The sequence below is a fragment of the Camellia sinensis genome, chromosome 4 (genome assembly GCF_055761805.1).
Source record: "Camellia sinensis isolate YWXY chromosome 4, ASM5576180v1, whole genome shotgun sequence".
NCBI classification, from domain to species: Eukaryota; Viridiplantae; Streptophyta; class Magnoliopsida; order Ericales; family Theaceae; genus Camellia; species Camellia sinensis.
In genome coordinates, this window is record NC_138964.1 from 155884458 (window position 1) to 155912001 (window position 27544).

At 30.2% G+C, this 27544-nt stretch overlaps 1 protein-coding gene across 1 annotated transcript; it reads left to right on the forward strand.

Moving 5' to 3' along the window:
- Positions 1-17311: 17311 nt before the first annotated feature.
- On the forward strand, positions 17312-23457 carry LOC114285617 (heparanase-like protein 1). Its single transcript, XM_028228673.2, has 10 exons — positions 17312-17952; positions 18906-19165; positions 19291-19327; positions 19501-19681; positions 20756-20904; positions 20985-21218; positions 21578-21767; positions 21864-21989; positions 22132-22231; positions 22900-23457. Exons 2-10 carry the CDS (start codon positions 18956-18958, stop codon positions 23290-23292), a joined length of 1620 nt encoding a protein of 539 aa, XP_028084474.2. The 5' UTR covers positions 17312-17952; positions 18906-18955; the 3' UTR covers positions 23293-23457.
- The last annotated feature ends 4087 nt before the right edge of the window (positions 23458-27544 follow it).

Consider the following 27544-nt stretch of genomic DNA (forward strand, 5'->3'; position numbering starts at 1 on the left):
ATGTTTCAATTTAATATAGTTTAAATTTTAAGAGTTTTAATTAATTAATTATGACCTAGCCGATTAGGTTAAATCATTTTTTATTTGATTGATTTGTTGGTTTAACTGCGATTTTAACGGTTTTATCAAAATATATTGATTAGATTTGTTTGATTTGAAATAAACTGAAGATTGATCTGATTAAATATTGAAAAACTAAGATTGCTTGATTAGAAATAAACTTTTCGTCCAAATAATTTTTAACTTTTATTTTATAATCCCATATCGGAAAAAGAGGAGAAAAAAAAAAGTGAGTTGTTTCACTTATATAAAGTAAATCTTAATAGTATCGTATTGTGTATACTTCAATTCAAGACAATTTAAATTTTAAAATTAAAATAACATTTAAAAATTTTAATTAATTAATTTTTGTATAAATTGGTTGGTCATTTGACCTAACCGATTAGGTTGAACTATTTTGGGTTTAACTAATTTGCCGATTTAATTGTGATTTCTCATATTGATTTTATTAATATTAAACAATTTAAAAAAAAAATTACATTGGCTAACTTCCATTTAACCATATAAAAATAAAACTCTAATTAGTTTATGATTTATTTTATAATCCCACATCGGAAGAAGAAGAACAAGCAAAGTTTGTTTCACTATTCATCTATCTATATATTATATAAGGAAAATGGGGTTTTAGGGAGAAGCCTTCTAGGAGCTCCAAACCCTTATTCTAAAATTATTAAATTTTTTTTATTTTAAACAATTAATAAAATTCCCGCTGGCTAGCTTCCATTTATTTGTTATTTCACAATCCCACATCGGAAAAAGAAAAAAAAAAAGGTGAATTGTTTCACTTACATAAAGTGAATCTTATGCTCCCATTTATATAAGAAAAATGAGATTTTTAGTGAGAAGCCCTATGATCAATATTTCATACTCATTTTTTTGATTTTCAAACAATTAAGAAAATCTCCATTAGCTAACTTCCATTTATGTAACGCCCTCAAAATAATAGCCTTAAACCCATTAAATAAGACATGCATTGATATTCAAAAGCTCCACATTCTTTCATTTAACAGAGTTTCATTACAAAAAGTATTACTTGTTAACAACAAAAGCAAATGCCCTATGGGCTTACAGCTTTCCAAGTTAACACTTGGTTTCAACAAAAAAAAATACTAACTCAAACACGTTAAGCCCTTGGCTTGAATTTACATGTAATACATCAAGTAAAACAACAAAAAGTCCGCCTCTGGCCTCCCAAGCTACGTCCTTGGAGGTGGCATGCTACCTGTACCTGAAAATGATATTCCCATATAGGGTGAGCCACAGCCCAGTAGAAATACACTAAACCAACCATGAACAATGACTAAAAGATTAGCAACTGATAGACGGTCAACACTGACACTTCCATTTACATCTCCCTACGTTTCCATGACAGCCAAATCTATGTTACAATTCACTTTTCGTTTTTGTTCAACTTTGAGTTTGAAAACAAGGCTCAGTACTCTGACCAGAACATTTGGTGAGATTATAGTTCATCACTAGAACACTTTCGAAATCCAAGGTGGATACACATTATTTTGTTGTATCAATAACACATAAACTACTCCCATACTTCGCAAACAATGATGATATACATTTTAGTGCTATATCAAATCAAACAAACTTTTCAATAGATAAGCATATGAGCTATATCACTACTACAACAGATAAGCATATGAGCTGTATCAACACTTCAACCGATAAGCATATGAGCTATATCAACATTCCAACAACCGGTTTAGAGGTACATCCCCCATCTTCCCCTAAACCATTAACCGGTTTAGAGGTACATCCCCCATCTTCCCCTAAACCGTGGAGTACATCCCCCATCTCCTCCCATACACAAGTAATGCACATAAACACAGAATCACATATGCAATCAATCAATACATAAAATTAATGTATTCTATCAACCGACATGCTCTATGACACATCCAATTGATTAGTTTTAGTTTGCCTAATCATCAAGCATTGTCTACAACAATCAACACTACCCTCCACCGGTAGCCCAAAGCAATTATTTCTAAGCAGGAAATAAATGCACAATGGATATTCAATCGACATTTCAATTTGGTGAGTGATAAATAATTCAACTACACCCTTTAATCCCCATGCGCTCCCAATCTCAGCAATTCCATTTCATTTCCTCATTTCCCACAATTAATTATCTCAATTAATTAAACAATGTAATTAGGTCATTTTCCATAATTACCATTACCACCCTTAGGTCCCATTTTCATCAATGATTCAACATTTATTCCATTTCTCTATACCAAACATGCATCTAGGTTTATTACAAATAAAACCCCAACTTTTGTAAAATAACACAAATGGCCCGAACTTTCACAAAATTACCAAACCAACCCCAACATCTCAAATTACCAAAATTTAAAGACAAAATCCATAGAGAGGAGTAGGATATCCCTACCTCAAATTCAGAGCTCCAAGGGAGAAGATGAGTAAAAACTCAGAAGTGCTCCAAATCCCAAATTTCTCAGATCTCAACAAAGCCCTCGACGATCAACACACTTCTTACAAAGGCCCAAGGTGAGGAAAACACTCTAGGTAGATCAATCCTAAGAGAGAAGTTCGGTTTTAGAGTGAGGTGCTCTCCAATGGAGGTTTTGAAAAAGTAAGAGAGAGAAAGGAAATCAAAAAGTGATCAAAAAGGTGGTTTCACGAACTGATATAAAAGCAGGTCCGCTCGAGCGTACAACACCCCGCTCGAGCGTACAGACACAAGTTCACGCTCGAGCGTCCAAAGATCCGCTCGAGCGCCTGGTGCACTCTCCCAGAATTTTCTGCAGACGACCAAAATGCTGAGAGAAGGAAATTCACGCTCGAGCACAAAACCGCCGCTCGAGCGGAGAGACCAAAACCTGGGCAAAAATTTCAAAGCTTTAAAACACAACCAACTAATTCCCAACTCGCCCAACGCAACCCAAAACTCTAAAACAAAGAGTAAGGGATAGAAATGAGGATAAGACAACAACGAATCTACGAAACTGAGTCCAGATTATAGTTATACAACAACAGGGAATACCGGGATCGCTATAATTTAACTTTTATTTTACAATCATATATAGTTTTGATTTTAAAAATAATTTTGTATGAGATTTTGAAACTCTCATAATATTTAACTTTAAAATAATTACAATCCCACATCAAGAAAAAAAAAAAAAAAAAGTGAATTGTTTCACTTATATAAAGTGTTACAATCTCACATCGGGAAAAGAAAGAAAAAGTAAGTCATTTCAATATATAAAATGAATCTTATAAATGGAGTTTTAAGAGAGAAACCTTCTAGAAGCTCCAAACCCTCATTTTAAAATTATTAAATTTCCTTAATTTTAAACAATTAAGAAAATTCTCATTGGCTAGGTTCCATTTACTTTTTATTTTACAATCTCACATGAGGAAAAGAAAGAAAAAGTGAATTATTTTACTTATATGAAATGAATCTTATAAAGGTAGTTTTAAGGGAGAAGTCTTCTAAAAGCTTCAAACATTCATTCTAAAATTATTGAATTTTCTTAATTTTAAACAATTAAAAAAATTCTCATTGGTTAACTTCCATTTACTTTTTATTTTACAATCCCAAATCAGGTAAAAAAAGAAAAGAAAAAATGAATTATTTCATTTATATAAAATGAATCTTATACTCCAAATTATATAAATTATTGAAATTTTTTAATTTTAAATAATTAAAAAAATCTCCATTGATTAGCTTCCATTTAACTATTATTTTACAATACCACATCAGGAAAAGAAAGAAAAAATGAATTGTTTTACTTATATAAATTTAATATTACGCACCCATTTATATAAGTAAAAGAAGATTTTTAGTGAGAAACCCTATAATCAATACCAATTTTTTTTGATTTTCTTAATTTTAAACAATTAAGAAAATCTTCATTGATTAGCTTCCATTTAACTTTTATTTTACAATCTTACATAGACGTTTTAATTTTAAAAATAATTTTGTATGAAATTTTGAAACTCTCATAATATTTAACTTTAAAATGATACAATCCCACATCGAGAAAAGAAATAAAAAGTGAGTTGTTTTACTTAGATAAAGTGAATCTTATACTCTCATTTAATATTATAATATTGTGCATGTTCCAGTTCAAGATGGTTTAGATTTTAAAATAAAATTTATAAATTTTGATTAATTAATTTTGTTGTAAATTTGTTGGTCTTTTGACTTAGCCGATCAGGTTGAATCGTTTTCGGTTTGACTGATTCATTGGAGTTTTAGTTGTTTTATCAAAATATATTGCTTAGATTTGTTTGATTTGAAATAAACTAAGATTGACCTTATTAAAAATTGAACGACTAAGATTGTTTGATTAGAAATGAACTTCCCATCCAAACATGTAACAACTCAGATTTTTAATTATTCTGTAGAATTTATACTAATATTATTTAATTACAGTTGAAAAATATATGATTTATTTTGTATTAATATGTATTATTTTGTAAAATAATATAATTTATTAGTCAAAGTATTAATAAGTAAGTTTTGATAAGCTTGACTTAATTTAGATAGACTTGAATTAATAAAGATTAACAGGGGAGCGACACGTGGCTGTTGTCTTGGGGCTCACGAATATAATTTGTATAAGTAGGGAGAAGTTGACTCAGTAAGAGAAAAAAAAGAAGGAAAAAGAAAAGAGAAAGAAGGGAAGGAAGAAAAAGGGAAGGAAAAAAATGGAAGTTAAAAGGGTTTTTGGTGGTAGAAAGGAAGAGTAAGGTATTAAAGTTAAGGTGAGTTATATTATATCTTGGGTTATCAAAATGTATTTTACTTATATTTTGACTTACCAAAATCTATTTTATACAAGTTATGTTTTATTAGTATATTTATAAAAGTTATGTTTTATAAATGTTTCAGTTACGTGGATTATTTTATGAACCCTATTTACTTAAAAGGAAACCCATGGATATGATTGTTTTACTTTTAAAGAATATTTGGCTATGACCTTATATGAAAATATGTTTTGTGAGTACCACCACGGGAGTCTCATGCCTTAAGGGACTTAAATAACCATTGGCTAGTGATTGATCACTTTGTGGTCCAGTGTTTGTCGTGGATCCATTGACCAGTATAAGGCTTGGCACTTAGTGATGTACCGTGGTTATGGTTGTATAGTGATTTCCGTATTACATGTTAAATGATCTGAAGTATATGTCAAATGATTTCCATATTATGTATGCTATGTATCAAGTTCTTTTTGGCCCAACTAATTATCCATGGTGAATTTTATGCCTTATACTCTTAGTATAATATTTCTCACTCTGCCATGAGCTTATAGTTTTTTACCACTTTCAAGTGACATGTCGGGACCAGCGTGTGGGGTAGGCACAAAGCACTTTTATTGATGTATTTTGTTTATGTAAATATCGGCCTTTTTGGTCAATACATTTTGTAATAAAAATAGACACTCTAATGATTATTTTAGTACCCTTATTTAAATATTTCTTCCGCTTGCATTTATTAATTTGTTTAAAGATTTGGCCGGAGGTAACCTCGGTTACTGGCCATCACGATGCTTAACCCTTGGGTACGGGGAGCGGGTCGTGACAAATGGTATTAGAGCAATGGTTTATAAAATATATATATATATATATTATTGGAGCATAGGACACATGCACATTTAAGAAGTGCAATAACGGGTAATTAGTACCTAAATATTATATTTAGTTCGTCGATTTAATTATATTATAATTTTCTATGATTTTCTATATATATATATTAATTTTTTTTTTTGTGCATAATTTGTGAAGGATATTAGATATAATTTACAAATGAAAAAGAAACAAAAGATGTCAAACACCTACAAAAAAAATTATAATATAATTAAATATACATAAATTCTAATTTAGTATTCAAAAAAAAAATTCGACTTTTTAAAAGTGGGTTCCAATTTTAAAAATACTACTAATTTTGAAATTATTTCCAATCAATGAAAAGTTCATCTCAAATTTTTTTCAACTCTCACATATGATTATGTCATTGTGGTCTCATTTTATTTCCATTTATTTATTGTGAACAATACGAGTGAAAAGTTTTTAAAGTCACCAATTATTTCTCATTTTGGCCCAAACTAATTTTTGACAACTAGACAGCGAGTGGTTTTTGGTAAAGTTTTTTTTTGAGGTACTATTTCAATCAAATTAATCATCTAATACATATTTATCAGAGTGTGCAGCGGCTAGTTTGCACATATAACAAATTTCGAGGACGAAATTTTAAAAGGAGGAAAGATTGTAACAACCCAGATTTTTAATTATTCTGTAGAATTTATACTAATATTATTTAATTACAGTTGAAAAATATATGATTTATTTTGTATTAATATGTATTATTCTGTAAAATAATATAATTTATTAGTCAAAGTATTAATAAGTAAGTTTTGATAAGCTTGACATAATTTAGATAGACTTGAATTAATGAAGATTAACAGAGGAGTGACACGTGGCTGTTGGCTTGGGGCTCACGAATATAATTTGTAGGGTGATGCTAAGGACCCCCAGTGACTGGGCACCCCAGCACCCCTAGTGCCACATGGCACACTGCCAGTGGCTGAAGTCCAAAAAAAAAAAAATTTAGCCAATCAGCAAGGACCCCCAACACCCCCACTGGGGGTCCAACGCATTTTCCTAATTTGTATAAATAGGGAGAAGTTGACTCAGTAAGAGAAAAGAAAGAAGGAAAAAGAAAAGAGAAAGAAAGAATGGAAGAAAAAGGGAAGGAAAAATAATGGAAGTTAAAAGGGTTTTTGGTGGTAGAAAGGAAGAGTAAGGTATTAAAGTTAAGGTGAGTTATATTATACCTTGGGTTATCAAAATGTATTTTACTTATATTTTGACTTACCAAAATCTATTTTATACAAGTTATGTTTTACTAGTATATTTATAAAAGTTATGTTTTATAAAGGTTTCAGTTACGTGGATTATTTTATGAACCCTATTTTCTTAAAAGGAAACCCATGGATATGATTGTTTTACTTTTAAAAAATATTTGCCTATGACCTTATATGAAAATATGTTTTGTGAGTACCACCACGGGAGTCCCATGCCTTGGGGAACTTAAATAACCATTGGCTAGTGATTGATCACTTTGTGGTCCTGTGTTTGTCGTGGATCTATTGACCAGTATAGGACTTGGCACTTAGTGATGTACCGTGGTTATGGTTGTATAGTGATTTTCGTATTACATGTTAAATGATTTGAAGTATATGTCAAATGATTTCCGTATTATGTATGTTATGTATCAAGCTCTTTTTGGCCCAACTAATTATCCATGGTGAATTTTATACCTTATACTCTTAGTATAATATTTCTCACTCTGCCATGAGCTTATAGTTTTTTACCACTTTCAGGTGACATGTCGGGACCAGCGTGTGGGGTAGGCACAAAGCATTTTTATTGATGTATTTTTTTTTTTATGTAAATATCGACTTTTTTGGTCAATACATTTTGTAATAAAAATAGACACTCCAATGATTATTTTAGTACCCTTATTTAAATATTTCTTCCGCTTGCGTTTATTAATTTGTTTAAAGATTTGGCCGGAGGTAATCTCGGTTACTGGCCATTACGATGCTTAACCCTTGGGTATGGGGAGCGGGTCGTGACAAAACAACTGTTAACTTTTATTTTACAATCCCACATCAGGAAAATGAGGAAAAAATGAGTTATTTCACCGTATAAAATTTATGCTCTCATTTAATATTGTAGTATTGTGTATATTTCAGTTCAACACAATTTAAATTTTAAAATTAAAATAAAATTTAAAAGTTTTAATTAATTAATTTTTGTATAAGTTAGTTAGTCCTTTGACCTACCCAATAGAGTGAACCGTTTTCGGTTTGACTAATTCCCTGGTTTAACAGCAATTTTAGCGGTTTTATTCAAATATATTGGTTAAATTGGTTTGATTCGAAATAAATTAAAGATTGACATAATTAAAGATTAAACGGCTAAGATTGCTTGATTTAAAATAAATTTATTGTCCAAACAATTGTTAACTTTTAAAAAATTAAGAAAATTCTCATTGGCTAGCTTTCATTTAATTTTTATTTTATAATCCCACATCGAGAAAATAAGAAAAAAGTGAATTGTTTCACTTACATAAAATGAATCTTATATTTCCATTTATATAAGCAAAATGAGGTTTTTAGTGAGAAGCCTTATGATCAATATCTCATACTAATTTTTTTTGATTTTCTTAATTTTAAACAATTAAGAAAATCTTGATTGGCTAGCTTCCATTTAACTTTTATTTTACAAAATATAAAAAAATTAAATATAATTATCATATTTTTATTAAATAATATATTATTTTATCCCGTGCAAAGCACGTGTGATATGCTAGTATATATACAAACAAATGTAGTGTGTTTTCAAAACACTCCAACAATACTAATTTCTCAAGGAAAGTGAACATTCTTTCTTCTATGTGGCAGTTCTTGAACTCTCCCTAGCACATTTTCCTAATTTTTAAAATTCTAATATAATAAATAGTTAAATTAAAATTAAAATAACAAAATTTAGATAAGGATATTGTAACGCTCCGAAAAAAAATTGGGCAAGGTATATCTATTTATACAATAAACCCACCTGATAGACAAACACACACATTTATATATATATATATATATATATATATTTATGGCTAATTATTCCATACATCCATTTCCATTTAACCTCAAATGCCAAATGTATGCCATTCACATCTCAATAACCCAGTTCCAATCCCAAGCAAGCATTTTATAAGAAGTATGAAATGAAAGCCAAACAGATAATAAGTGTTTTACAGGCTTACAAATTTATCCAAGAACATTCTTAGTAACACAAAATGGAGTTTCAACTCAACACAAATACAGCCCTGGGCTTACATTCAATAAATAATCATAAAACAAAAATGAAACCTCAGCTCCAAGTCCTCCCAAGTCAGTGCCTTGGCGGAGGCATAACACCTGTACTTGAAATGGTTTCCCTTATAGGGTGAGCCACAGCCCAGTAGAGATATACTACACAACATATGGACCAAAACAGACTAAAAAAAAGTATGTTCATGCCATGCTCATAATAAAACAGTTTATCTCTCTTTTTATAAAGCATGCAATGCTGAGATACAACAACAGATATAAAACCATTTCCATTTTAAACCATATTTGTTACATGAATACAGGCTCTATGAATCTCTATATGAGTGTCTGCACTACCACTGTCATTTTTACCAGTAAATTGGAAGGCTCGACACCTAACCGCGCAGTTTTGCACCCCCTACCTAGATTCACCAAGTATTCATGTTTTCGCAAGCAGATACATTTTCAAACATTTCTCAAAAATAGATACATTTCCAATGAAATGAATGTAATGCAATGTCCAATGCAGCAAATGAGGAATGTGGTTCAATTTACCCAAGTCTCATGCATTTCTACAACAATCATGGCTATCCTCCACCAATAGCCCAAAACAGATATTTCTAAACAGATATTTAAACAATTAAATTCCAAAAATTCAAATAAATACAATCTATTTCACATCTCATCAAATATGAACAACTACACTAGTTTTCATATCACAATCACGTCCAGTAACCTCTCAAGGTCCATTTCTAATCGTGTCGGTTTTATTCCAACAGATACATTAAGCAAAATAATGCCGTTAATGCCCAAGAAAACATCATTTTTTTTCCAAACTCATTCTCCAAGCATTATTCAACTATTACATCATATTTTAATCAAAAGCCCCAAAGGTTAAACATAATTCCTTTGTTTTCTTTAAAAATGCTATTTTGGTTGCAAACCGATAAAAATTTCAAAACCGATCGAGTCGGAGTGCGTTTTTGTTCAAATTTAAAAAATAGCTCTTTCATAACCTTACAAACATATTCCAAGTTTACACTTTTGCAATTTGGGCATCAACTCTTTATTTTTCTCAAAATTTCTCTTTTAAGCAAATAAATCACAAAATTTTCAAAAATTTTAATTAAATTATATACAACTCTAAGCTCCACATAATCAAGTAAAAGTGCATAAATAAGTGTAGGAAAAATCCCTACCTCAAGCCAAGAAGCTTTCAAAATTTTCGGCAACAGAAATTAAGATATGTTCGGAGCCAACGACGCATTTTCCGCCCTCTACGTTTTGATCCAAAGCACTAGGGGTCAAAAATGACTTACACTGGATCAAACCCAAGAAAAACCAACTTGGAGCCCCTTTTCTTTCTTTCCTCACGGCAAGAACCCAAAAGTTGAACAAAATATATATTTGATTACTTTATATAGATATATATATATATATTTTTTTTTTGTTTATATACACCTATATATATATATATCAATTAAAAATACATTTCAACATCTTTAATGACAAAAGTAAATATAATATTTTCTCACCACAAATTATATTTCGTTTAATGGTATACACCATAAATATTTACAACTCTTTTATGGTAATCAAATAATAATAATAAAACCACAACAATATTACATGGTTACTAACAGGTCACGATTCAATCAATTGGGTCCAAAATGAATAGAGTTTAATAATTTAAAATAGATCCCCAACTAAGATTAAAGTATAAATTCAATTTGATTCAACTCATTACAGATATGATTTGTTAATCTATATCTATCAAAAAATTTGTATCTAAATCTTTATTTTAATTTACTCCAATTTTTCCTCTCCCTTTATCACATATATTAAAAATTAAAAAATTTGAAATAATGAAATTTAAAAAAGATGTGATTTTTAATTATTTTTCAATCTATACTACATTTTATATATATATATGCGCAGATGTAATGTGTTCTAAAAAAATTTAAAATGATTATTCTTAAACTTTTGTAATTTTAATATTTCTCCCTTCTACTTAGCAATCCTCTTTGATTACATTTCATGTTTTCTTTTTTGCTTCATTTTTCACTTGTTAAATTAATTTTCCAATGGAAATTAATTTCATAGCCTATAGATAATATATAAATTTCAAAGTTGAAATTTTATTTAATTTATTCTATTTTCTTATGTTTATCTTATTTTATCTTTAAATTTGAACTTAAATTTTTATGTTCTTCACTTTTCAAAAATTATCTTCAAGTTGAACTTTATTTTATCTTTAAAAACCATCAATTAATTATTCATATAAATTTTAAATATGATAGAATTCCAAGTAAGCTTTTCAATATAAAAATAAGTGCATGAAAAAGGAACCACGAACATGAGATTGAAAAAAAAAAAAAAAAATCATAGTCAACATTGAGCCCTTTTCGACTCTTCTTCAAAGTGCTTAAAAAATCTTGCGTTAAATTTCAAATCACAAGTGATTTTTTTTTTTTTTCAATTGTATCTACTTTACATTTGAAATGTGTACTTACATGAATTTTTGCATTTGTGAGAAAAAAAGTTTATGTAAATGAATATTATTATTTTATTTTTCTTTAAATTCTATTTATATTTTTGTTTCTTTTTTTTTTCCTACAATATGTATTTTTTTTATTTCTTTCTTTTTTGGCTAATAATGTGTCATTTAAGTGAGATTTCATTCTGTTTTTGAAGTGTTACTATTATTAATTTGTGACTCTTTCACTTATTGACTATTTGTGTTTAATTTCTTTGGTGCAAATGTTGTATCGGAAGCAAAGAGATAATCAAAATTTATTTGGATATGGGATTATGTTTTAAATTTAATCATCAATTATTTTTTATTGTTGATTGTTATGTTGAAATAACTTATGATTAAATTAATTTTTAGGAACTCATTTCTTTTGAGACCTAAACCCCAAATTCTTCTTCTTCTTTTTAAATGTCTTTTTATGCAAATTCAAAGTTTGAGCAAATGCAAGTGCTCTTATATTTAAAATGTTAAGTTTTATGAATAATTTAAATATTTCTATTCTTTATGTTTGTCAGTTCAACTTTAATGCATTTCTAAACTTATTTATGTTTAGTGAATCAATATAAAACTAAAGAAGAAAACATAAGACAAATAACATGTAAAAAAATTTAACTGCTGTTGGCACCATAAATTTGTAATTTTTATTATTATTTATTATTTATATAATTGCAGGACATGTGACATCTTCCTACTCATTTGGAGGTTATGAGAAGTTATAAAATGTGAAAAGATGATGGAGAATAAAGTGGAGAACATGAAGCATGAATTGGAGGTTAAAAGAAGTTGTGAAGACATGAAAGAATATGTGGCATTGTGGGAATGAAAATGAAAGAGTGGGTAGTTTTAGGTGGTTATTGGGTAGTTATTGCTGAAAGTTTTTTCCTACAAATATTTGCCTATAAATAGTCATTCATGGCTACATTGTAAAAGATCCAGAATTCAAATAAAAGATAATTGATTTCAATATTTCTTGTCATTTTCCTTATCTTATGAGTAGTTTAACATAGATTTATATTTCGAAGCATTTATTTTCAGCACTTCTTTTTCGAAGCACCTTATGCACTTCATTTTCAAAGCATAGGAGTAGAAGTAAGTAATTATTACTTTGATTGTTCACTCAATCATCTTTTTTCGTCTCCCTCATTCTTCTTTTAATTTTTCTTTTTTCTACACTTGGCAATTTTGAAGTCCTCTTTGTTAAGGCAACAAAAACCGTCAACGCAGTCGCTTGATAATTGGCTTGAATTTAATCTGTAAGGATTTTTCAATCCTTGCTGGCACGCTCGCATTTATGATATTTTCCTTCGTAGGAAAAATAAGCCAACAATACGAAGGAAAATATCATAAATGTGAGCGTGCCAGTAAGGATTGAAAAATCCTTACAGATTAAATTCAAGCCAATTATCAAGCGATTGCGTTGATGGTTCTTTTGCCTTAACAAAGAGGACTTCAAAATTGCCAAGTGTAGAAAAAGGAAAAATTAAAAGAAGAATGAGGGAGACGAAAAAAGATGATTAAGTGAACAATCAAAGCAATAATTACTTACTTCTACTCCTATGCTTTGAAAATGAAGTGCATAAGATGCTTCAAAAAGGAAGTGCTGAAAATAAATGCTTCGAAATATAAATCTATATTAAACTACTCCTAAGATAAGGAAAATGACAAGAAACATTGAAGTCAATTATCTTTGATTTGAATTCTGGATCTTTTACAATGTAGCCATGAATGACTATTTATAGGCAAATATTTGTAGGAAAAAACTTCCAACAATAACTACCCAATAACCACCTAAAACTACCCACTCTTCCATTTTCATTCCCACAATGCCACATATCCTTCCATGTCTTCATAACTTCCTTTAACCTCCAATTCATGCTCCATGTTCTCTACTTTATTCTCCATCATTTTTTCGCATTTCATAACTTCTCATAACCTCCAAATGAGTAGGAGAATGCCACATGTCCTGCAATTATATAAATAATAAATAATAATAATAATTACAGATTTATGGTGCCAACATTACCCCCACGCGGCCTTTAAAAATGATGTTTACTTGAATTTTTGAAGGGCCGAGCTAAGCACATGACTAATCTAAGCAATAAAATGCTTTGAATAATATCAACAAAGTGCTTCGAATGATATAATATCACCAATAAAGTGCTTTGAATGAGCATGAAATTATGGCTAGATGTTGCGAATTATATATATAATTGAAGGGATATTATTACAGAAAAGCTTTGAAGGATAACCACATATTTTCAAGGCAAAGCTCATGATTCACCTTAGCAAACGGTTACACATGCTAAATAACCAACTTTGAAGGTGGTATAGAGGACCAAAATCATCATTCAGAGGTCAAAAGTGCCGACAAATGATGAATTACATCCTTGGAAATACTCAGCAAAGCTTCGAAAGTTTATAACCATCACTATTTTTTCTTCGAAGTTGTTAATGATGCAAGATGGAGTGCTTCGAAACTTACAAAATTATGACAAAAGGGCTTTTGAAGCAACTTGTGGCCAATATTGTGGTTATTCAAATTTTTTATATTTTAGTTCACACATAATTAATAAAAATATTAATTTTATGCTTCGAACCAATTATTAATTCTCCGAAGACACCAAAACCGTTATTCTTTGAACTAATTTTTGTAAAATACTAGTTACATTTTCATGTAACAAATGGCTATAAAAATATTTATCAGTAAAGCCACTAATTATCATGGCAAAATAGGCATTATTTGACAATTAATTAATTGCCATTTTACATATATTTGAAGGGAGGTACACATTTCGAAAGCCTTCTCGTTTCATGTTACATTTCGAAGGTGTTTATTGATGACAAAACCACCATTCGAAAGTCATGTATGTTATTAAAGGATCAAAGTTGTCCTTCGAGAGTGCTCACGACATCCCTTCGAACCAAATCCAAAGAGTTGGATTAACAACCCTCACATGTTCTTAATAACATGCTTCGAAGTGTCTTGGGACATGTTTCGAAGGTAACCACAAAACCAAATGGTGATGGTTTTATGGATCAACTAATAACCATATTTTTGGCCCAATATATTGCAATAACAAAATATTATTTGTTAGTCATTCCATCGAAGTCAACGTTTGATGTGATCCACAAATCCAATATGGATTTTGAAAAACAAAAATTATGGTATAGTGTGACCATGAAAATTCATACTTTTTGACATTTTGAAGAACAAAAATTTTGAATTCATGAACAGTGACTTGTTCATTCTTCTTGACTATGTTTGGTTTAAAAACATGACTTTCACCGAATTGATTTTCATAATTATTTAGCAAAGTGGGCTATTTTTTCATGTTAACCATTAATGGCTTATGAAAATCCCCCATAGGTATACTATTTTCATGACTTGACTCTTTAAAAAGTTTTTGAACCGCCCGAATCATGCATGGAACATTATTCTTAGCCAAATTTGGCTCAAAAACATGCTCTTTCATTATGTTAATTTCATAATTTGGCTCGTTTAACATGGGCTCTTGAACCCTCTGAGTCATTGATGAAATCAACTCTTTACTTTTGCTATTTTTAACCATGGAAAAATTTTAAAAAATTTCCCCAATTCCGACCATTAAAGCTTCAGTTAAAGACTTGGTAGTGAGAGTTGATAACTTATCATTCCATTGGCGAATTTTCATATTAAGTTGATGAATTTCTCCAATTAAATGGTGTCTTTTTTCTTCTACCAAATAATATTGTAAGGGATGAAAGTTTATTTCATCAAGAAAATGGATCTCTTCTTAAAGATTCAAAATTTTTTGTTTACGCCAATAGATTTTATCTAAGCTATTTGAAATGGATAAATCCAATTCATTTTTCATTTTTTACACTTGACATCCCACCGGGCGTGCCAAAAGTATATGTTGGTTTTTTAGCTTTCGAAAGTTATTATTGTAATTTTGAGCGTGCCTGTAAGCATCAATCAGTCGTTACAAAATATTAATTGCCAACCAATTATCAGACGATTGTGTTTTAGTTTTTTCAACCTCAATGAAGAGGACTTTTACTGGTGGCTTTGTTTAGGAGAATTAAGAAAACAACGATTAATATGAAGAACAATTGTAACATTTCATTAGGTAAAATGGAAGACTTACAAATATCCAAATTAGCCTCGTAGAGGTTTATAGTAACAAACTACTTGAAACTACTCCTAAGAACGAAGTGTAGTGCAGGAATTTGAAGTATAGAAATGTAAAGAACAAGAAATGTAAAAACTAGAAGGAAAATAAAGTAAATAAAACTGATTTTTTGGATCTGAGTCTGGGGGCTCTTTCTGGGGCCTTCTCTGCTATTTATACTTCTCAATGACAACCGTCAAAATGAACTTCTAACTGTCGAACCACCCCTCCATGATCGCTGGTGTTTCCTTACAGTTAGCTCCACTATGTCATATCTGCAGTTAAGCTACCCTCCTGATTTTGAATTTAAATATATGTATAACCGTTAAGTCACATCATCTTGTATCTCTTTGCTGATTCAGTGCTACATAGATATTTAATAACCAATACTAATTGTCACGTGTGTGATTACGATTGAAGATTTGAACTGCCTTCCTGTATTGCCCTTATCCTACCACGTGCTGGACTGTGATTGGCATGTACAAAGTATGTAGCCAACAATCGCTAACTGAATATAATGAAAATTAAAATTAATTTTATTTTAATTTATTATACTGTGTGGGATGATTAATATAATATCTCTTATTAATTGAAAAAAAAATGAAAAAAATAGCATTCTTTTATTTAGTCATTTTGATTAATTATAATTTTAGTATGGTTTTATTACTCCACATTTGGTTTTCTTAACTAACTTTTATTATCTATTTGTTATGTAATGATTTACATAATTTATAATAGTTTTCTAAAATTTTCTATGTTGTGAAGTATTAAAAATTTTGAATGATGTATAGTAAGATTTATATATACAAATTAAATAAAAATATTTTATTCATATTAGATAACACAACTAAATAGCATAATTTTTATTTTCTTTTATTTTATTCACTTTGTAAAATCCCGTGCTGACTACTAATTATATATATAAATGAATCAATTTAATTGTTTTGACACATCAATATGGACAATCAAAACAATCATATTAATCCATTTCCAGCGAGAGTCTCAATTTCAACATTGTTTATATATATCCAAAAAAAAAAATTGTACTAAATTATTATTCATGTCAACTCAACTCAAAAACCTCCAACAAATATAAACAATTAATTATTTAAATGAGTTAAAACAGCATTTATACTAGCATTTCAACATTACTAATCTAAAATAATTTGACATTGTAACATAAAATAATTAAAAATAATTAACAAATTTTTTAAAAAAAATTGTTAACAATATATTAGATGAACTTCACAATGTGAAACATAATATATTTAAATATAACTCGTGTAATAAACGAATTTCAAAATCTAAAATATAATTCATTTTTATAACATGATAGATGCCACATTAGGGCATGTTTGATTGGGTGGATTAGAGCATGGGATTAGGATTATTAATCCGTGGGCCCAATTATCTCATGTTTGTTTTAACATTTTGGTTTAGGATTATTAATCCAATGGATAATTAATCCAACAAATTTGTAGGATTATTAGTAATGGGGTAGGGGTGGGATTATTAATCCAATGGATATTAATCCAATTGGATAGTGAATCCTACACTAATTTAATAGGATTATTAATACTTCACTATTAATCTTTTGAATCAAACATGACCTTAGTGTATAAGGGAAACTTATAAACTTTTAACATAAGTAATTTTTTACCAAAAAACTGATTATAACTATATTCTCAAATATCTAATTTTGTAACAAGATTGATTATTAAAATAAAGATAAAATAAATTTGACTATACATATTACATAATAAAATTCATCTAAACCATGTTTCACTCAAATTATTCAATGTATAATTTATATGATTAATTCTATAATCGGTTATGGACTTGCTAGTTTTATGATGAGTTTTTATATTTATCTTTTTGTTTTTTTTTTCCTGACTTCATACATAACAAATTATAGTTTGACATAGTCAATTTTGACAAACAATGCAAGGGGAGAAAGAACATTCATTCCCACATAAACCTAAATGATTTGGTGAATGATTTGGGTTCATCATTAGTGACGATTTGGTTCACTAAAATCTTTCTCACCTACAGCTTGGAAATCTCAGCAACACCGCACCCCATCTGTCCAAAACACCACGCACGGCTTCTTTTTCCAACTCCTATGATGAAACCTAGGCCCAAAACAGCTTCAATTTCAGCAAAATCTGACGAATCTGAGACCTACCCATTTCATCTGATGCAGTTCTCTTGTCACTGAGTAGGCCATTTGTATCAGAAACCCCAAGGCAGATAGAGAAACAGCTCGTCTGTTTGCCTTCCCACTTCACATTCTTGGTGCAATTCTTCTTGAGGAATTGAGCTTCTAATCTTCATTGCCGTTAAGTGTCTTAAGGTTAGATTTCATATTGGTTGTCCTTAATTTCATGTGGGTTGTCTGCAATTCTCCCTTAATTTGGTTCTTCAATTTGGCCATGCACTGTTAGTGGGTGAAAAATAATGATTCTTTCTTGTTTACTACACCATTTTGGGATTAATTGTATATAACGTTGTAATTATTGTTTTTCTGTTAATGCTCTTTCTTGATTTTTGGAATATGATTCATTGATTTCAATTGGGGTTTTCATGAAATCTTATTATTATTATTATTATTATTATTATTATCATGGGTTTCTTTGCATTTACTTCTGGTATCTTTTTGAAGAGGAGAAGAAATGGTGATTGATAATTTTACATTTATTTGTGCATGCTATATCTGTAAATTCATGTGTCCATACTTGGTTACATATGTATGATTCTTCTAACTAGTCTTTCCAAGTTTTAGAGTTTCAAACTCCATTTCTCTAATTTGCATAATTGCAGGGTATGTGTGCGCACACACTCGTGTCTGTGTTGTATTGTATGCGACGGGTCCTATAGTTCACTAAAATCAATCAACTTGGATTTCCTTTGATTTCAAAGAATTAAACTGATTTTGTTTTCCTGTTTTTGCATCTTCTTTGAGGATTGGTAGGATAATTAATAAGAATTCCTTCTGAAATAATCTACACAAAACTATGTATGAAACCCTGAACAACTCTTCCCCCTCATTGTTTGATCTAAAGATTGTTGTTTATAGATCCTCAGCTGTCTAAACTAATTGTTGGCTTTTATTCCAACTTCTTCACACAAAAAAGGCAATGGAACACCTGTACATTTTCTAGGAAACTCGTCCTTTCCATATTCTGCAATTGTGTTATTCTATTTCTGTTTTTCTGAAAATGTTTTGTCATATAATCCATTTACAAAAAAGGGTAATGATAGCACCGGATCTTGAATTAATATACTCTTTTTGACTTTTTGTTGTAGTTGCTTTGACTGAGCGAGTTGGTGGCGCAACTGTTGCAATTGATCCACCAATGGGCTTTCGCCTCTCTTTTTTTCTGTTTCTGGCATCTCTTTCTGCAATTTGTGCTCAAGAAGCTGAAGATGCAACCATTGTAGTCAATGGAACTAAAGCAATTGCTAATACAGATACTAATTATATATGTGCAACGATTGATTGGTGGCCTCCTGATAAGTGTAACTACAACCAATGCCCATGGGGATCCTCATCCATTATAAATCTGGTAATGATTCAATGATTTTTAATATAGTTTGAAATTGATCAGCTTTCTAAAATTTGAACCATGTACTTCATGTTGATGAATAAAAACAATCAGAATATTGATTATTGTGTTTTCAATCTTGTCAGGACTTGTCACATCCTTTTCTTGCCAAGGCTATTCAAGGTTTGTGTTGCTGCTGGACCTCTGAGTTCATATCATTTAGGGTGGTAGCTGTTCTTATGATGATTAAAAATAAGCCCGATGAATAAGAATAAGAGTTCTATTTTTTCCGATATTTTCTGTATAATATTGCTACATTCGGGTAATATTCCATTTCTTCATTGGTTCCACAACAGCTTTCAAGCGTATGAGAATAAGAGTAGGAGGATCTCTGCAAGACGAAGTGTTGTATGATGTAGGAAATTTGAAATCCCGTTGCAATTCATTTACAAAGGCGGGAGAAGTGTTTGGATTTTCAAAGGGATGCTTACATATGGATAGGTGGGATCAAGTGAACTACTTTTTCAATAAGACGGGGTAAGATTTAGTCTCTTTCCATTTTTTCCTTCTGATTTTCTGTTTTGGGTTTTTGAGTTCAACTTGTAGTTTAATCCCTCGAGAGAGGGGGGGAAATCAGATAATGATGTGGTCAATTGGTATAAATTATCTTTCATAATCATTTGTTCTTCCATCATGATATTTGTCGAAAAGCCTCCATTGGTGGTCTGTTCGATTTAATGCGATAGAACAGTTCTTAATTGTCTCATCAAACTTTCTTTAAAAGACCTTTCTTGTGGCTGTGAGTAGTGCAGTTTCTTAATGGTGCATGTTTTTCCATTCTACCACTTTCTTTCAGAATTAGCTTCTGAAGGGGAAATGAGTGTTGTTGTGACCAATGCTGTCCATTTAAATTTCTTCAACTCTGAATCTTTTTTCACTACGCATCCCATCTTAACTTGTTCTTTATGGGACAGAGTGTTGGGCAACTAAGAAATAACATGTGCATAAATTGAGTCCAGTTGAGATGAGAATGATGGTTACATGGTTAGTTTAGAAAAAGATAGAATTGGAAATAAATATATTCGGGAAATAATAGGTGTAGCACCTATTGAGGATAAGTTGAGAGAGAAAAGGCTTTGATGGTTTGGTCATATACAACGAATACTTGTAAATACAACGGTAAGAAAGACTGATATGATCACCATAAATGGAGATACTAGACTGAGGGGAAGACCTAAGCTACATGGAATGTGGTAGTGAAAAAGATATGAATTTATTTACTCTAACTGAGCATATAGCCCTCGATAAGAGTTGAATTGTGAAAAATATTCATGTAAGCAATCTCAATTGATTAGAACACAAGGCTTAGTTTGGTTTCCACTTTCTTTTAGAATTAGCTTATGAAGGGGAAATGACCAATGTTGCCCATGTAAATTCCTTGAACTCTAAATCTTCTTCCATTTTGATTGTGCTGTGAAGACCTCTTCGAAATATCCCTATTCCACAGATATAAAAAAATTTCTAAGTTGCAAACTATTAAATCAAATGTTACAGATGAGGTCGTGTGAATGCTTAATATGGTGTGATTGTTTTTAAATGTCTTTCTTACAGAGTACTTGTGACATTTGGCTTGAATGCACTGTATGGGAGGCAAGAGATAACAAATAAAGTCTGGGGAGGGGATTGGGACTCCAGTAATGCCAATGATTTCATAAATTACACAATTTCCAAGGGCCACCGGATAGATTCATGGGAATTTGGTAACGTATTGTCCACAAATTTGTTTTCCTAACTTACTGTAATCTGCCTTTTAGCTTATCCTTGCATTCGCTGCTGTCAGGTAACGAGTTAAGTGGCAAAGGTATTGGCGCTAGTGTTGATGCTGCACAATATGCAGCAGACCTAATCAAACTTAAAACTATCATCAACAAGTTGTATAAGAACTTCCGCCCAAAACCTTTACTCGTGGCCCCCGGTGGATTCTATGATAAGGAATGGTACAATAAGCTCCTTCAGGATTCAGGTTCACTCGTGATCAATGCTATGACACATCATATATACAATTTGGGTGCAGGTTGGTGAATGGTTCAACTTGTTAAGATCCCACTATATCTTTTGTAATTGACATATGAACATGTTTTTGGTATAAACATAGTAACTATTTTATTACTATAAAATATAAATATTTGGGCAATATCCATTTTATCCCCTTGTAGTTTAGGCCATTTGCACTTCACTCCCTGTACTCTAGGCAGAGAGCCCCCTCGTGGTTTTGACTGTTTAGATATCTAAACTAGTTATACTCAATGCTAATCTGGACTTTTCATGTGTGGTAACAGTTCAAACTAGGGCTTTTATATATTAACGACAAAGCCTACGAAAATAATTGTGTCCTTCCTCCAGCCATTAACTTGTAGTTTTACTTTGTTTCAGGTGTTGATCATGATCTTGTAAGTAAAATTTTGGATCCCAATCATTTGAGCAAGATATCACAAACGTTCAGGAATCTTAACCAAACCATTCAAACGTACGGTCCTTGGGCTTCTGCTTGGGTTGGAGAATCCGGAGGAGCATATAACAGTGGTGCCCGTAACATATCTGACACCTTCGTAAACAGCTTTTGGTAATTCTTGATTTTCTCATTAATTTCATCAGTTCATTTCTAAGATTTCATGCTTCTTAGAAAATTTATTGCAACTCATTCATATATGAAATTTAGGTACTTGGATCAGCTTGGAATGGCAGCCACATATGACACTAGAGTATATTGCAGACAGACTTTAGTTGGAGGAAACTATGGTCTCCTTGACACAACCACCTTCGTCCCCAACCCCGACTATTACAGGCAAGGCTATTTATATTTTCCCTTATAAATTTTTTACTTGCTGAATATTGAGATAAATTACTTTAGAAGTTTCTTCATTTGTATGTGAAATGCACATCTAACGCCAAACTCTTGCTTCTACTGGACATTTTGTTCTCTACAGTGCCCTTCTATGGCATCGGCTGATGGGAAAAGAAGTTATTTCTGTTAATAGCAGCGGTTCACCATATTTACGCTCCTATGCCCATTGCTCAAAGGGAAGAGTAAGAACACTACTGTAATACAATATGTCTATAAGTAATCGTGGTTCATTACACCATCACTTGATGATTTTGACCACGATGTTATGGTCAACCTACAAGATTTATACATGCAACCATTGAATCCCATGGAGTTTTATCATGAACACTCGTAGGTGGTACCATATTGTGTGTTGGGTCCTACTTATTGCATGCTCATTGAACATTACATAACTTTAATTATTCCAAGTTGCCTGATGGGTGTGGTGAGGGGGATCAAGTATGAGGGAGATTGAAGACAAAAAAACACGAATGTGTACAGAAACGCTAATCGTCACCTAGGAATTGGGACTTCTTAGATGATACAAATCTCAAATTTGACCATCTGATTGAGAATTAGTCAAAAAAACTCGAGTTCTAAATAATTGGCTTTTAAAGCATGATGTCAAAACATGGCACGAATATTATATGGAAATGCAAACGTCACGTAGGTTGCGACCATTGCGACCATTGCTACTTGTTAGACGACACAAATCTTGAACTCTACACTTTGTCTTTTTAAAGTATTTATGTCATTTTTCTGCAATACAGCTTTTCTTGCCTTCATTATGATTCTTTGAGTAGATATGCATTTTTGGAAAACATTTTATTAAAATTCTTTTGTTAACAACATTTTTGCTATCTTTTTACAGTCTGGTATAGCTTTGCTTCTGATCAATTTAAGCAACCAAACCGATTACAACATCATGGTTCAAAACAGTATAAACATCGACTTACGTGTGAAAGACAAGACTGATGAGAATAGAAAGTCTTTCACACACGTTCTTAAGAGAGCTGTGTCATGGGTAGGAAGCAAAGCATCAGACGGGACATCTTTCAGAGAAGAGTATCATCTAACTCCAGAAAATGGTGATCTTCAAAGCAAAACCATGTTACTAAATGGGAATCCGTTGCAGCTTACAGATGATGGTGACATTCCGAGTTTGAATCCAGTTCGTGTTGCTGTAAATTCTCCAATGTCTGTCCCTCCTTTGTCGATTAAATTTGTGGTATTCCCCAATTTCGACGCGTCTTGTTGCAAATGATTCTTTACAGAAACCACATAGTGATAGGGTGTTGTTTTCTGTTATATATTAGTTGCAGAATCGCAAGTTTCTGAATTGGATGTAATTGTAGCTTGTAATACATTCACAATATTTTTCTTGTGGGAATTATAAGAATGAATACATATTTAGCCTCTGTTTATCAAATTAGTTTTTAATTATTTTTGATTTTTTTTAAAACTAATTCTGAAACCAAACCATTGTGTTACTTCTTCCAAAGGGTTATCCTTGTTATTCAAGAGTAAGTTATACTATGGGTCTTGTAAAATGTCACTTTAATTTTGGTAGTTTCAATTTAAACAATTTAGTTCCTCTACTTGCAATTTTGTTGTATTGTGAAGTATAATGATTTTGACCGACTTAGGCTTTGCCTGTGACGTTGGGACCATAGCTTGGGAGGAGCTTTGCGTGCAACAATGCTTGAACCCTTCATTTTCAGTGTAGTGTAATGATTTTGGCCAACTTCCGCTTTGTTTGGTTACAATTTTTTAAGCCACTTTTTTGGCTATTTAAACCCCCCAAAAAATATATATTATTGTTTATTTTAAATTAATTTAGTTGACAATTGAGAGAAAAATATATATATATATATATATATATTCTAACCAGATTTATTTTTATTAGGCAATTTCTAAAATAATCACATTTTAAAACTAACCTTTACTGAAATTATTAAAATTTTGTATTAAAGTTTAGAAGGATATATAAAGTAAAAAATATATATATATATACATATAAAAAAAAAAAAACACTAAAAACAAATATATATATATATATATATATATATGGGGATTTGATCAAAACTCCTCATAATAAAACAATGCATTAAGGACAAGTACAAAAATTTTGCTTTAAAAAATTCAACACATATCACTATTATTACAATATAGGAAAAATTATTTATAAGTCCCATTAGGAAGACTTATGCTACATATGGTCCTACTAAAAAACTTATGTTACCATAAGTTTGTTAACACATTTACCCTCAATATTAGTTGTTAATATCATAAATAATAGTAAAACCATATATGGGAAATTGAATATTACCATAGATTATATCTATATAAACGTAACGTAACGTGACACTTACATAAACGTAACGTGACATCTATACGTAATGTGACACCTACATAAACGTAACGTAACACCTATAATCTATGGTAACATGCAATTTCTTATATAGGAAATTGTATGTTACCATAGATCATACCTACATAAACGTAATGTAACGTGACACCTATGATCTATGGCAACATTTAGGGGTGGTTTGGGATGTCATAAATAAGTGCACTTTTTGACTTTTTACAAAAAGATGTGTAGAAAAGTAGAGAGCAGATGTTGATTGATGTGACCCAAAAAAAATAAAAAGATGGGCTAAAATAGGTTATGCAAAACCACCCCTTAATTTTCTATATAGGAAATTGAATGTTACCATAGATCATATCTACATAAACGTAATGTAACGTGACACCTACATAAACGTAACGTGATACCTATGATCTATGACAACATTCAATTTCTTATATAGAAAATTGAATGTTGCCATAGATCATATTTATATGAAACGTAACGTGACTTCAACATAAACCAGCAACATTTTCACATTCAATTTAAAAAAATAAAAACTCATTAAGTTTGCAAAACGTAACGTGACACGTTACGTTACGTTTATGTAGGTGTCACATTACGTTTATGTAGGTGTCACATTACGTTTATGTAGGTGTCACGTTACGTTACGTTACGTTTATATAGATATCACGTTACGTTACGTTTATATAAGTGTCACGTCAGGTTATGTTTATGTAGGATCTTGTGGAATATATTTCTATCTAAATAGGACTTGAGACTCTATAAGAAATTACATAGAACTTAGCCTACCATAAGTGTTTGAAAAATGACTTATAAATAAGTCTCCCTAAAATATACTTAATGAGTAATTTAATATTTTAAACTTTAAAATAATATAACTTTTGATCTAGATTTCGGTTGTTAATAAAATTAGTATTTTTAGAATCCTCTCATCAACATTTAAGATCTATGTTAATAAATAAATAAATAAAACCTTTGAAATTGATGTAAACATGTTATTCTGATTTACGGTAACATTTTACTGTTACAAAAATAGAGTACATATTAGATGAACCAATAAAAAATACACATAACACAACATTTTTAAACTTGTGTAAAATAAAATAAAAGTGTTGCTCGTCAAAAGAAATTCTGTGAGATACATATATGCATGGATAATATTATTCAAGAAAAAAAAAATTTACTCTGCCCTTTCTCAATTATGTGCCTTCTCTTTAGGGAGTTTATGAAGTAAAACAAATTGAGTTATCATTTTCACCAAATAAGGATCCAATAGAGAAATTTTGGTTAAATTTCCCTATATATACATCCACTTATCTAAACTTTTCCAATAACAAAAAAAAAAAAAAAGGCAAACTTTAGAGCATTTCTAACGGTATATCTTTCTTTCTTTTTTTCTTTTTTTTTTTTACTAAATTTGAGTAAAAATTTGAATTAAAACTCCATTTGATATCAAGTGCTTTAAGAGAGGATTTTCAGCTTTCATCAAAATACTGGTCGATCAGGCAAACGATCGAACGGATGTCCAGCCCATCGATTGGTCAGTATATTCTTTTTACAAATTTTTGTCTAAAGGTGATCATCTGGGAGATATCTGGTAGTAAAAATTCAACGGCTATGAACAGTGATTTGATGAAAACTTCTAGGCGTTCTCAATTTGGTGAAATTTTTTTGATATCCTCAATTTAATACTAATTTGATAAAACTATTGAAGTAGGAAGAAAATTATTTTTTTATCAAATTTAAATTTCATAAAAAATTAATGAATTATTGGAGATGATCTGACAACCATTCGTCAACTACATCAATTGTTTTAATAACTTTATTTTCAAAAATAAAAAAATAGTTGCTAAACACAATCTTAGCATCAGTTGGCTTTGGTGTATGGTCCACACAAAGTTTGATTTGTTAACATGGTTTGTAGTCATGTTTGTAGTCATGAGTTCTAACATGGTTTGTAGTCACTTTTTTTGGTTAGTAGTAAAAGTTAAAAGTTGGTTTTTTTGTCTTTTTTTTCATTTGGGAAGTTGGTTTTTAGCCAACGGTGAAATTACAATTTTACCCCTTATGGGTCAAAATGTGTTGCATAGATGAAGTTGAAAATATTTTAAATAAATGGGGATAGTTTGGTCATTTTATTATGATTTGACATCATAAACAAACATTAATAAAAAAAGTCAAAAAGTCACTTTTTACCAACTTTCCAAATCATTTTTCTAAAAAATCCAAAAGCTTGGTTAAAAGCCAAAAAATCACTTTTTACCATCTTCTCAAAATAAGCCGTCTATTGTTTGGGTTTTAAATGCTAGGATGAAATATTAATAAATCTCAAATGTGTAATGTTAAAGATTTTAGAAGTTTTATTAAATATTTTATACAAGTGTGGGATCCACGTGGTAAAAATTTTGATAAAACTCATAAGATTTCTAACATTTTTCATCTCATATGGTGATTTTATAAATTGTTTAGTATTTTTTTTTTTGAATTTTTTTATTTTGTGGACTCAAAGATCTTATTATTCTAGTGTGAATTATATAAAAGACCAAATATAAAAGTACGTGTGTTATGTCTTGAGGAACAAATGTAAATTTTCTCATAATGTTAAAATTACTAAACGTAATACTTAAAAAAAATTCCATAGTGCACTTTTTTCAAAATGTAACACTCTAAAAAAAATTTAATATACTTTTCTCAAATGTAATAACATCAGTGTGTTTGGTTTCAGTGTTCTGAAAATGGAGTTTTTGTTTTTTCGTATTTTTTTTGTTTTTAGTGAATATTTTTAAAATTTTAAGCATTTTTTTTTCAATTTTTTTAAATGCACCTTACTTAGATGTATATAAAAAAATATTTTAAAAAATTAATAAATATACAAAAAAAATGAAAAATATACTGAATTTTTGAATTTTTTTTTATATTTTTCGTATTTAGTGAATTTTAAAAAAAAATCAAGAAAATTATAATTTTTAAATATATTTATGTTAGGTGTGTTTAAAAATTTTAAAAAATGCTTAAAATATTTTAAAAAATCAGAAAAAACAAAAAAAAAATATGAAAAATAAGAAAGTAAAATTTTTTGAAAAGTTTTTTCAAAAAACTAAAAACAAACTTAGTGATTAGTATTCTTTTTCTAAACATAACACTC

Coding starts and splice junctions, on each gene's coding strand:
- LOC114285617 (XM_028228673.2), top strand. CDS start 18,956: ATGGGCTTTCGCCTCTCTTTTTTTCTGTTTCTGGCATCTCTTTCTGCA. Junction 21,219..21,577: donor TATATACAATTTGGGTGCAG/GTTGGTGAATGG, acceptor ACTTTGTTTCAG/GTGTTGATCATGATCTTGTA. Junction 21,768..21,863: donor ACCTTCGTAAACAGCTTTTG/GTAATTCTTGAT, acceptor TATGAAATTTAG/GTACTTGGATCAGCTTGGAA.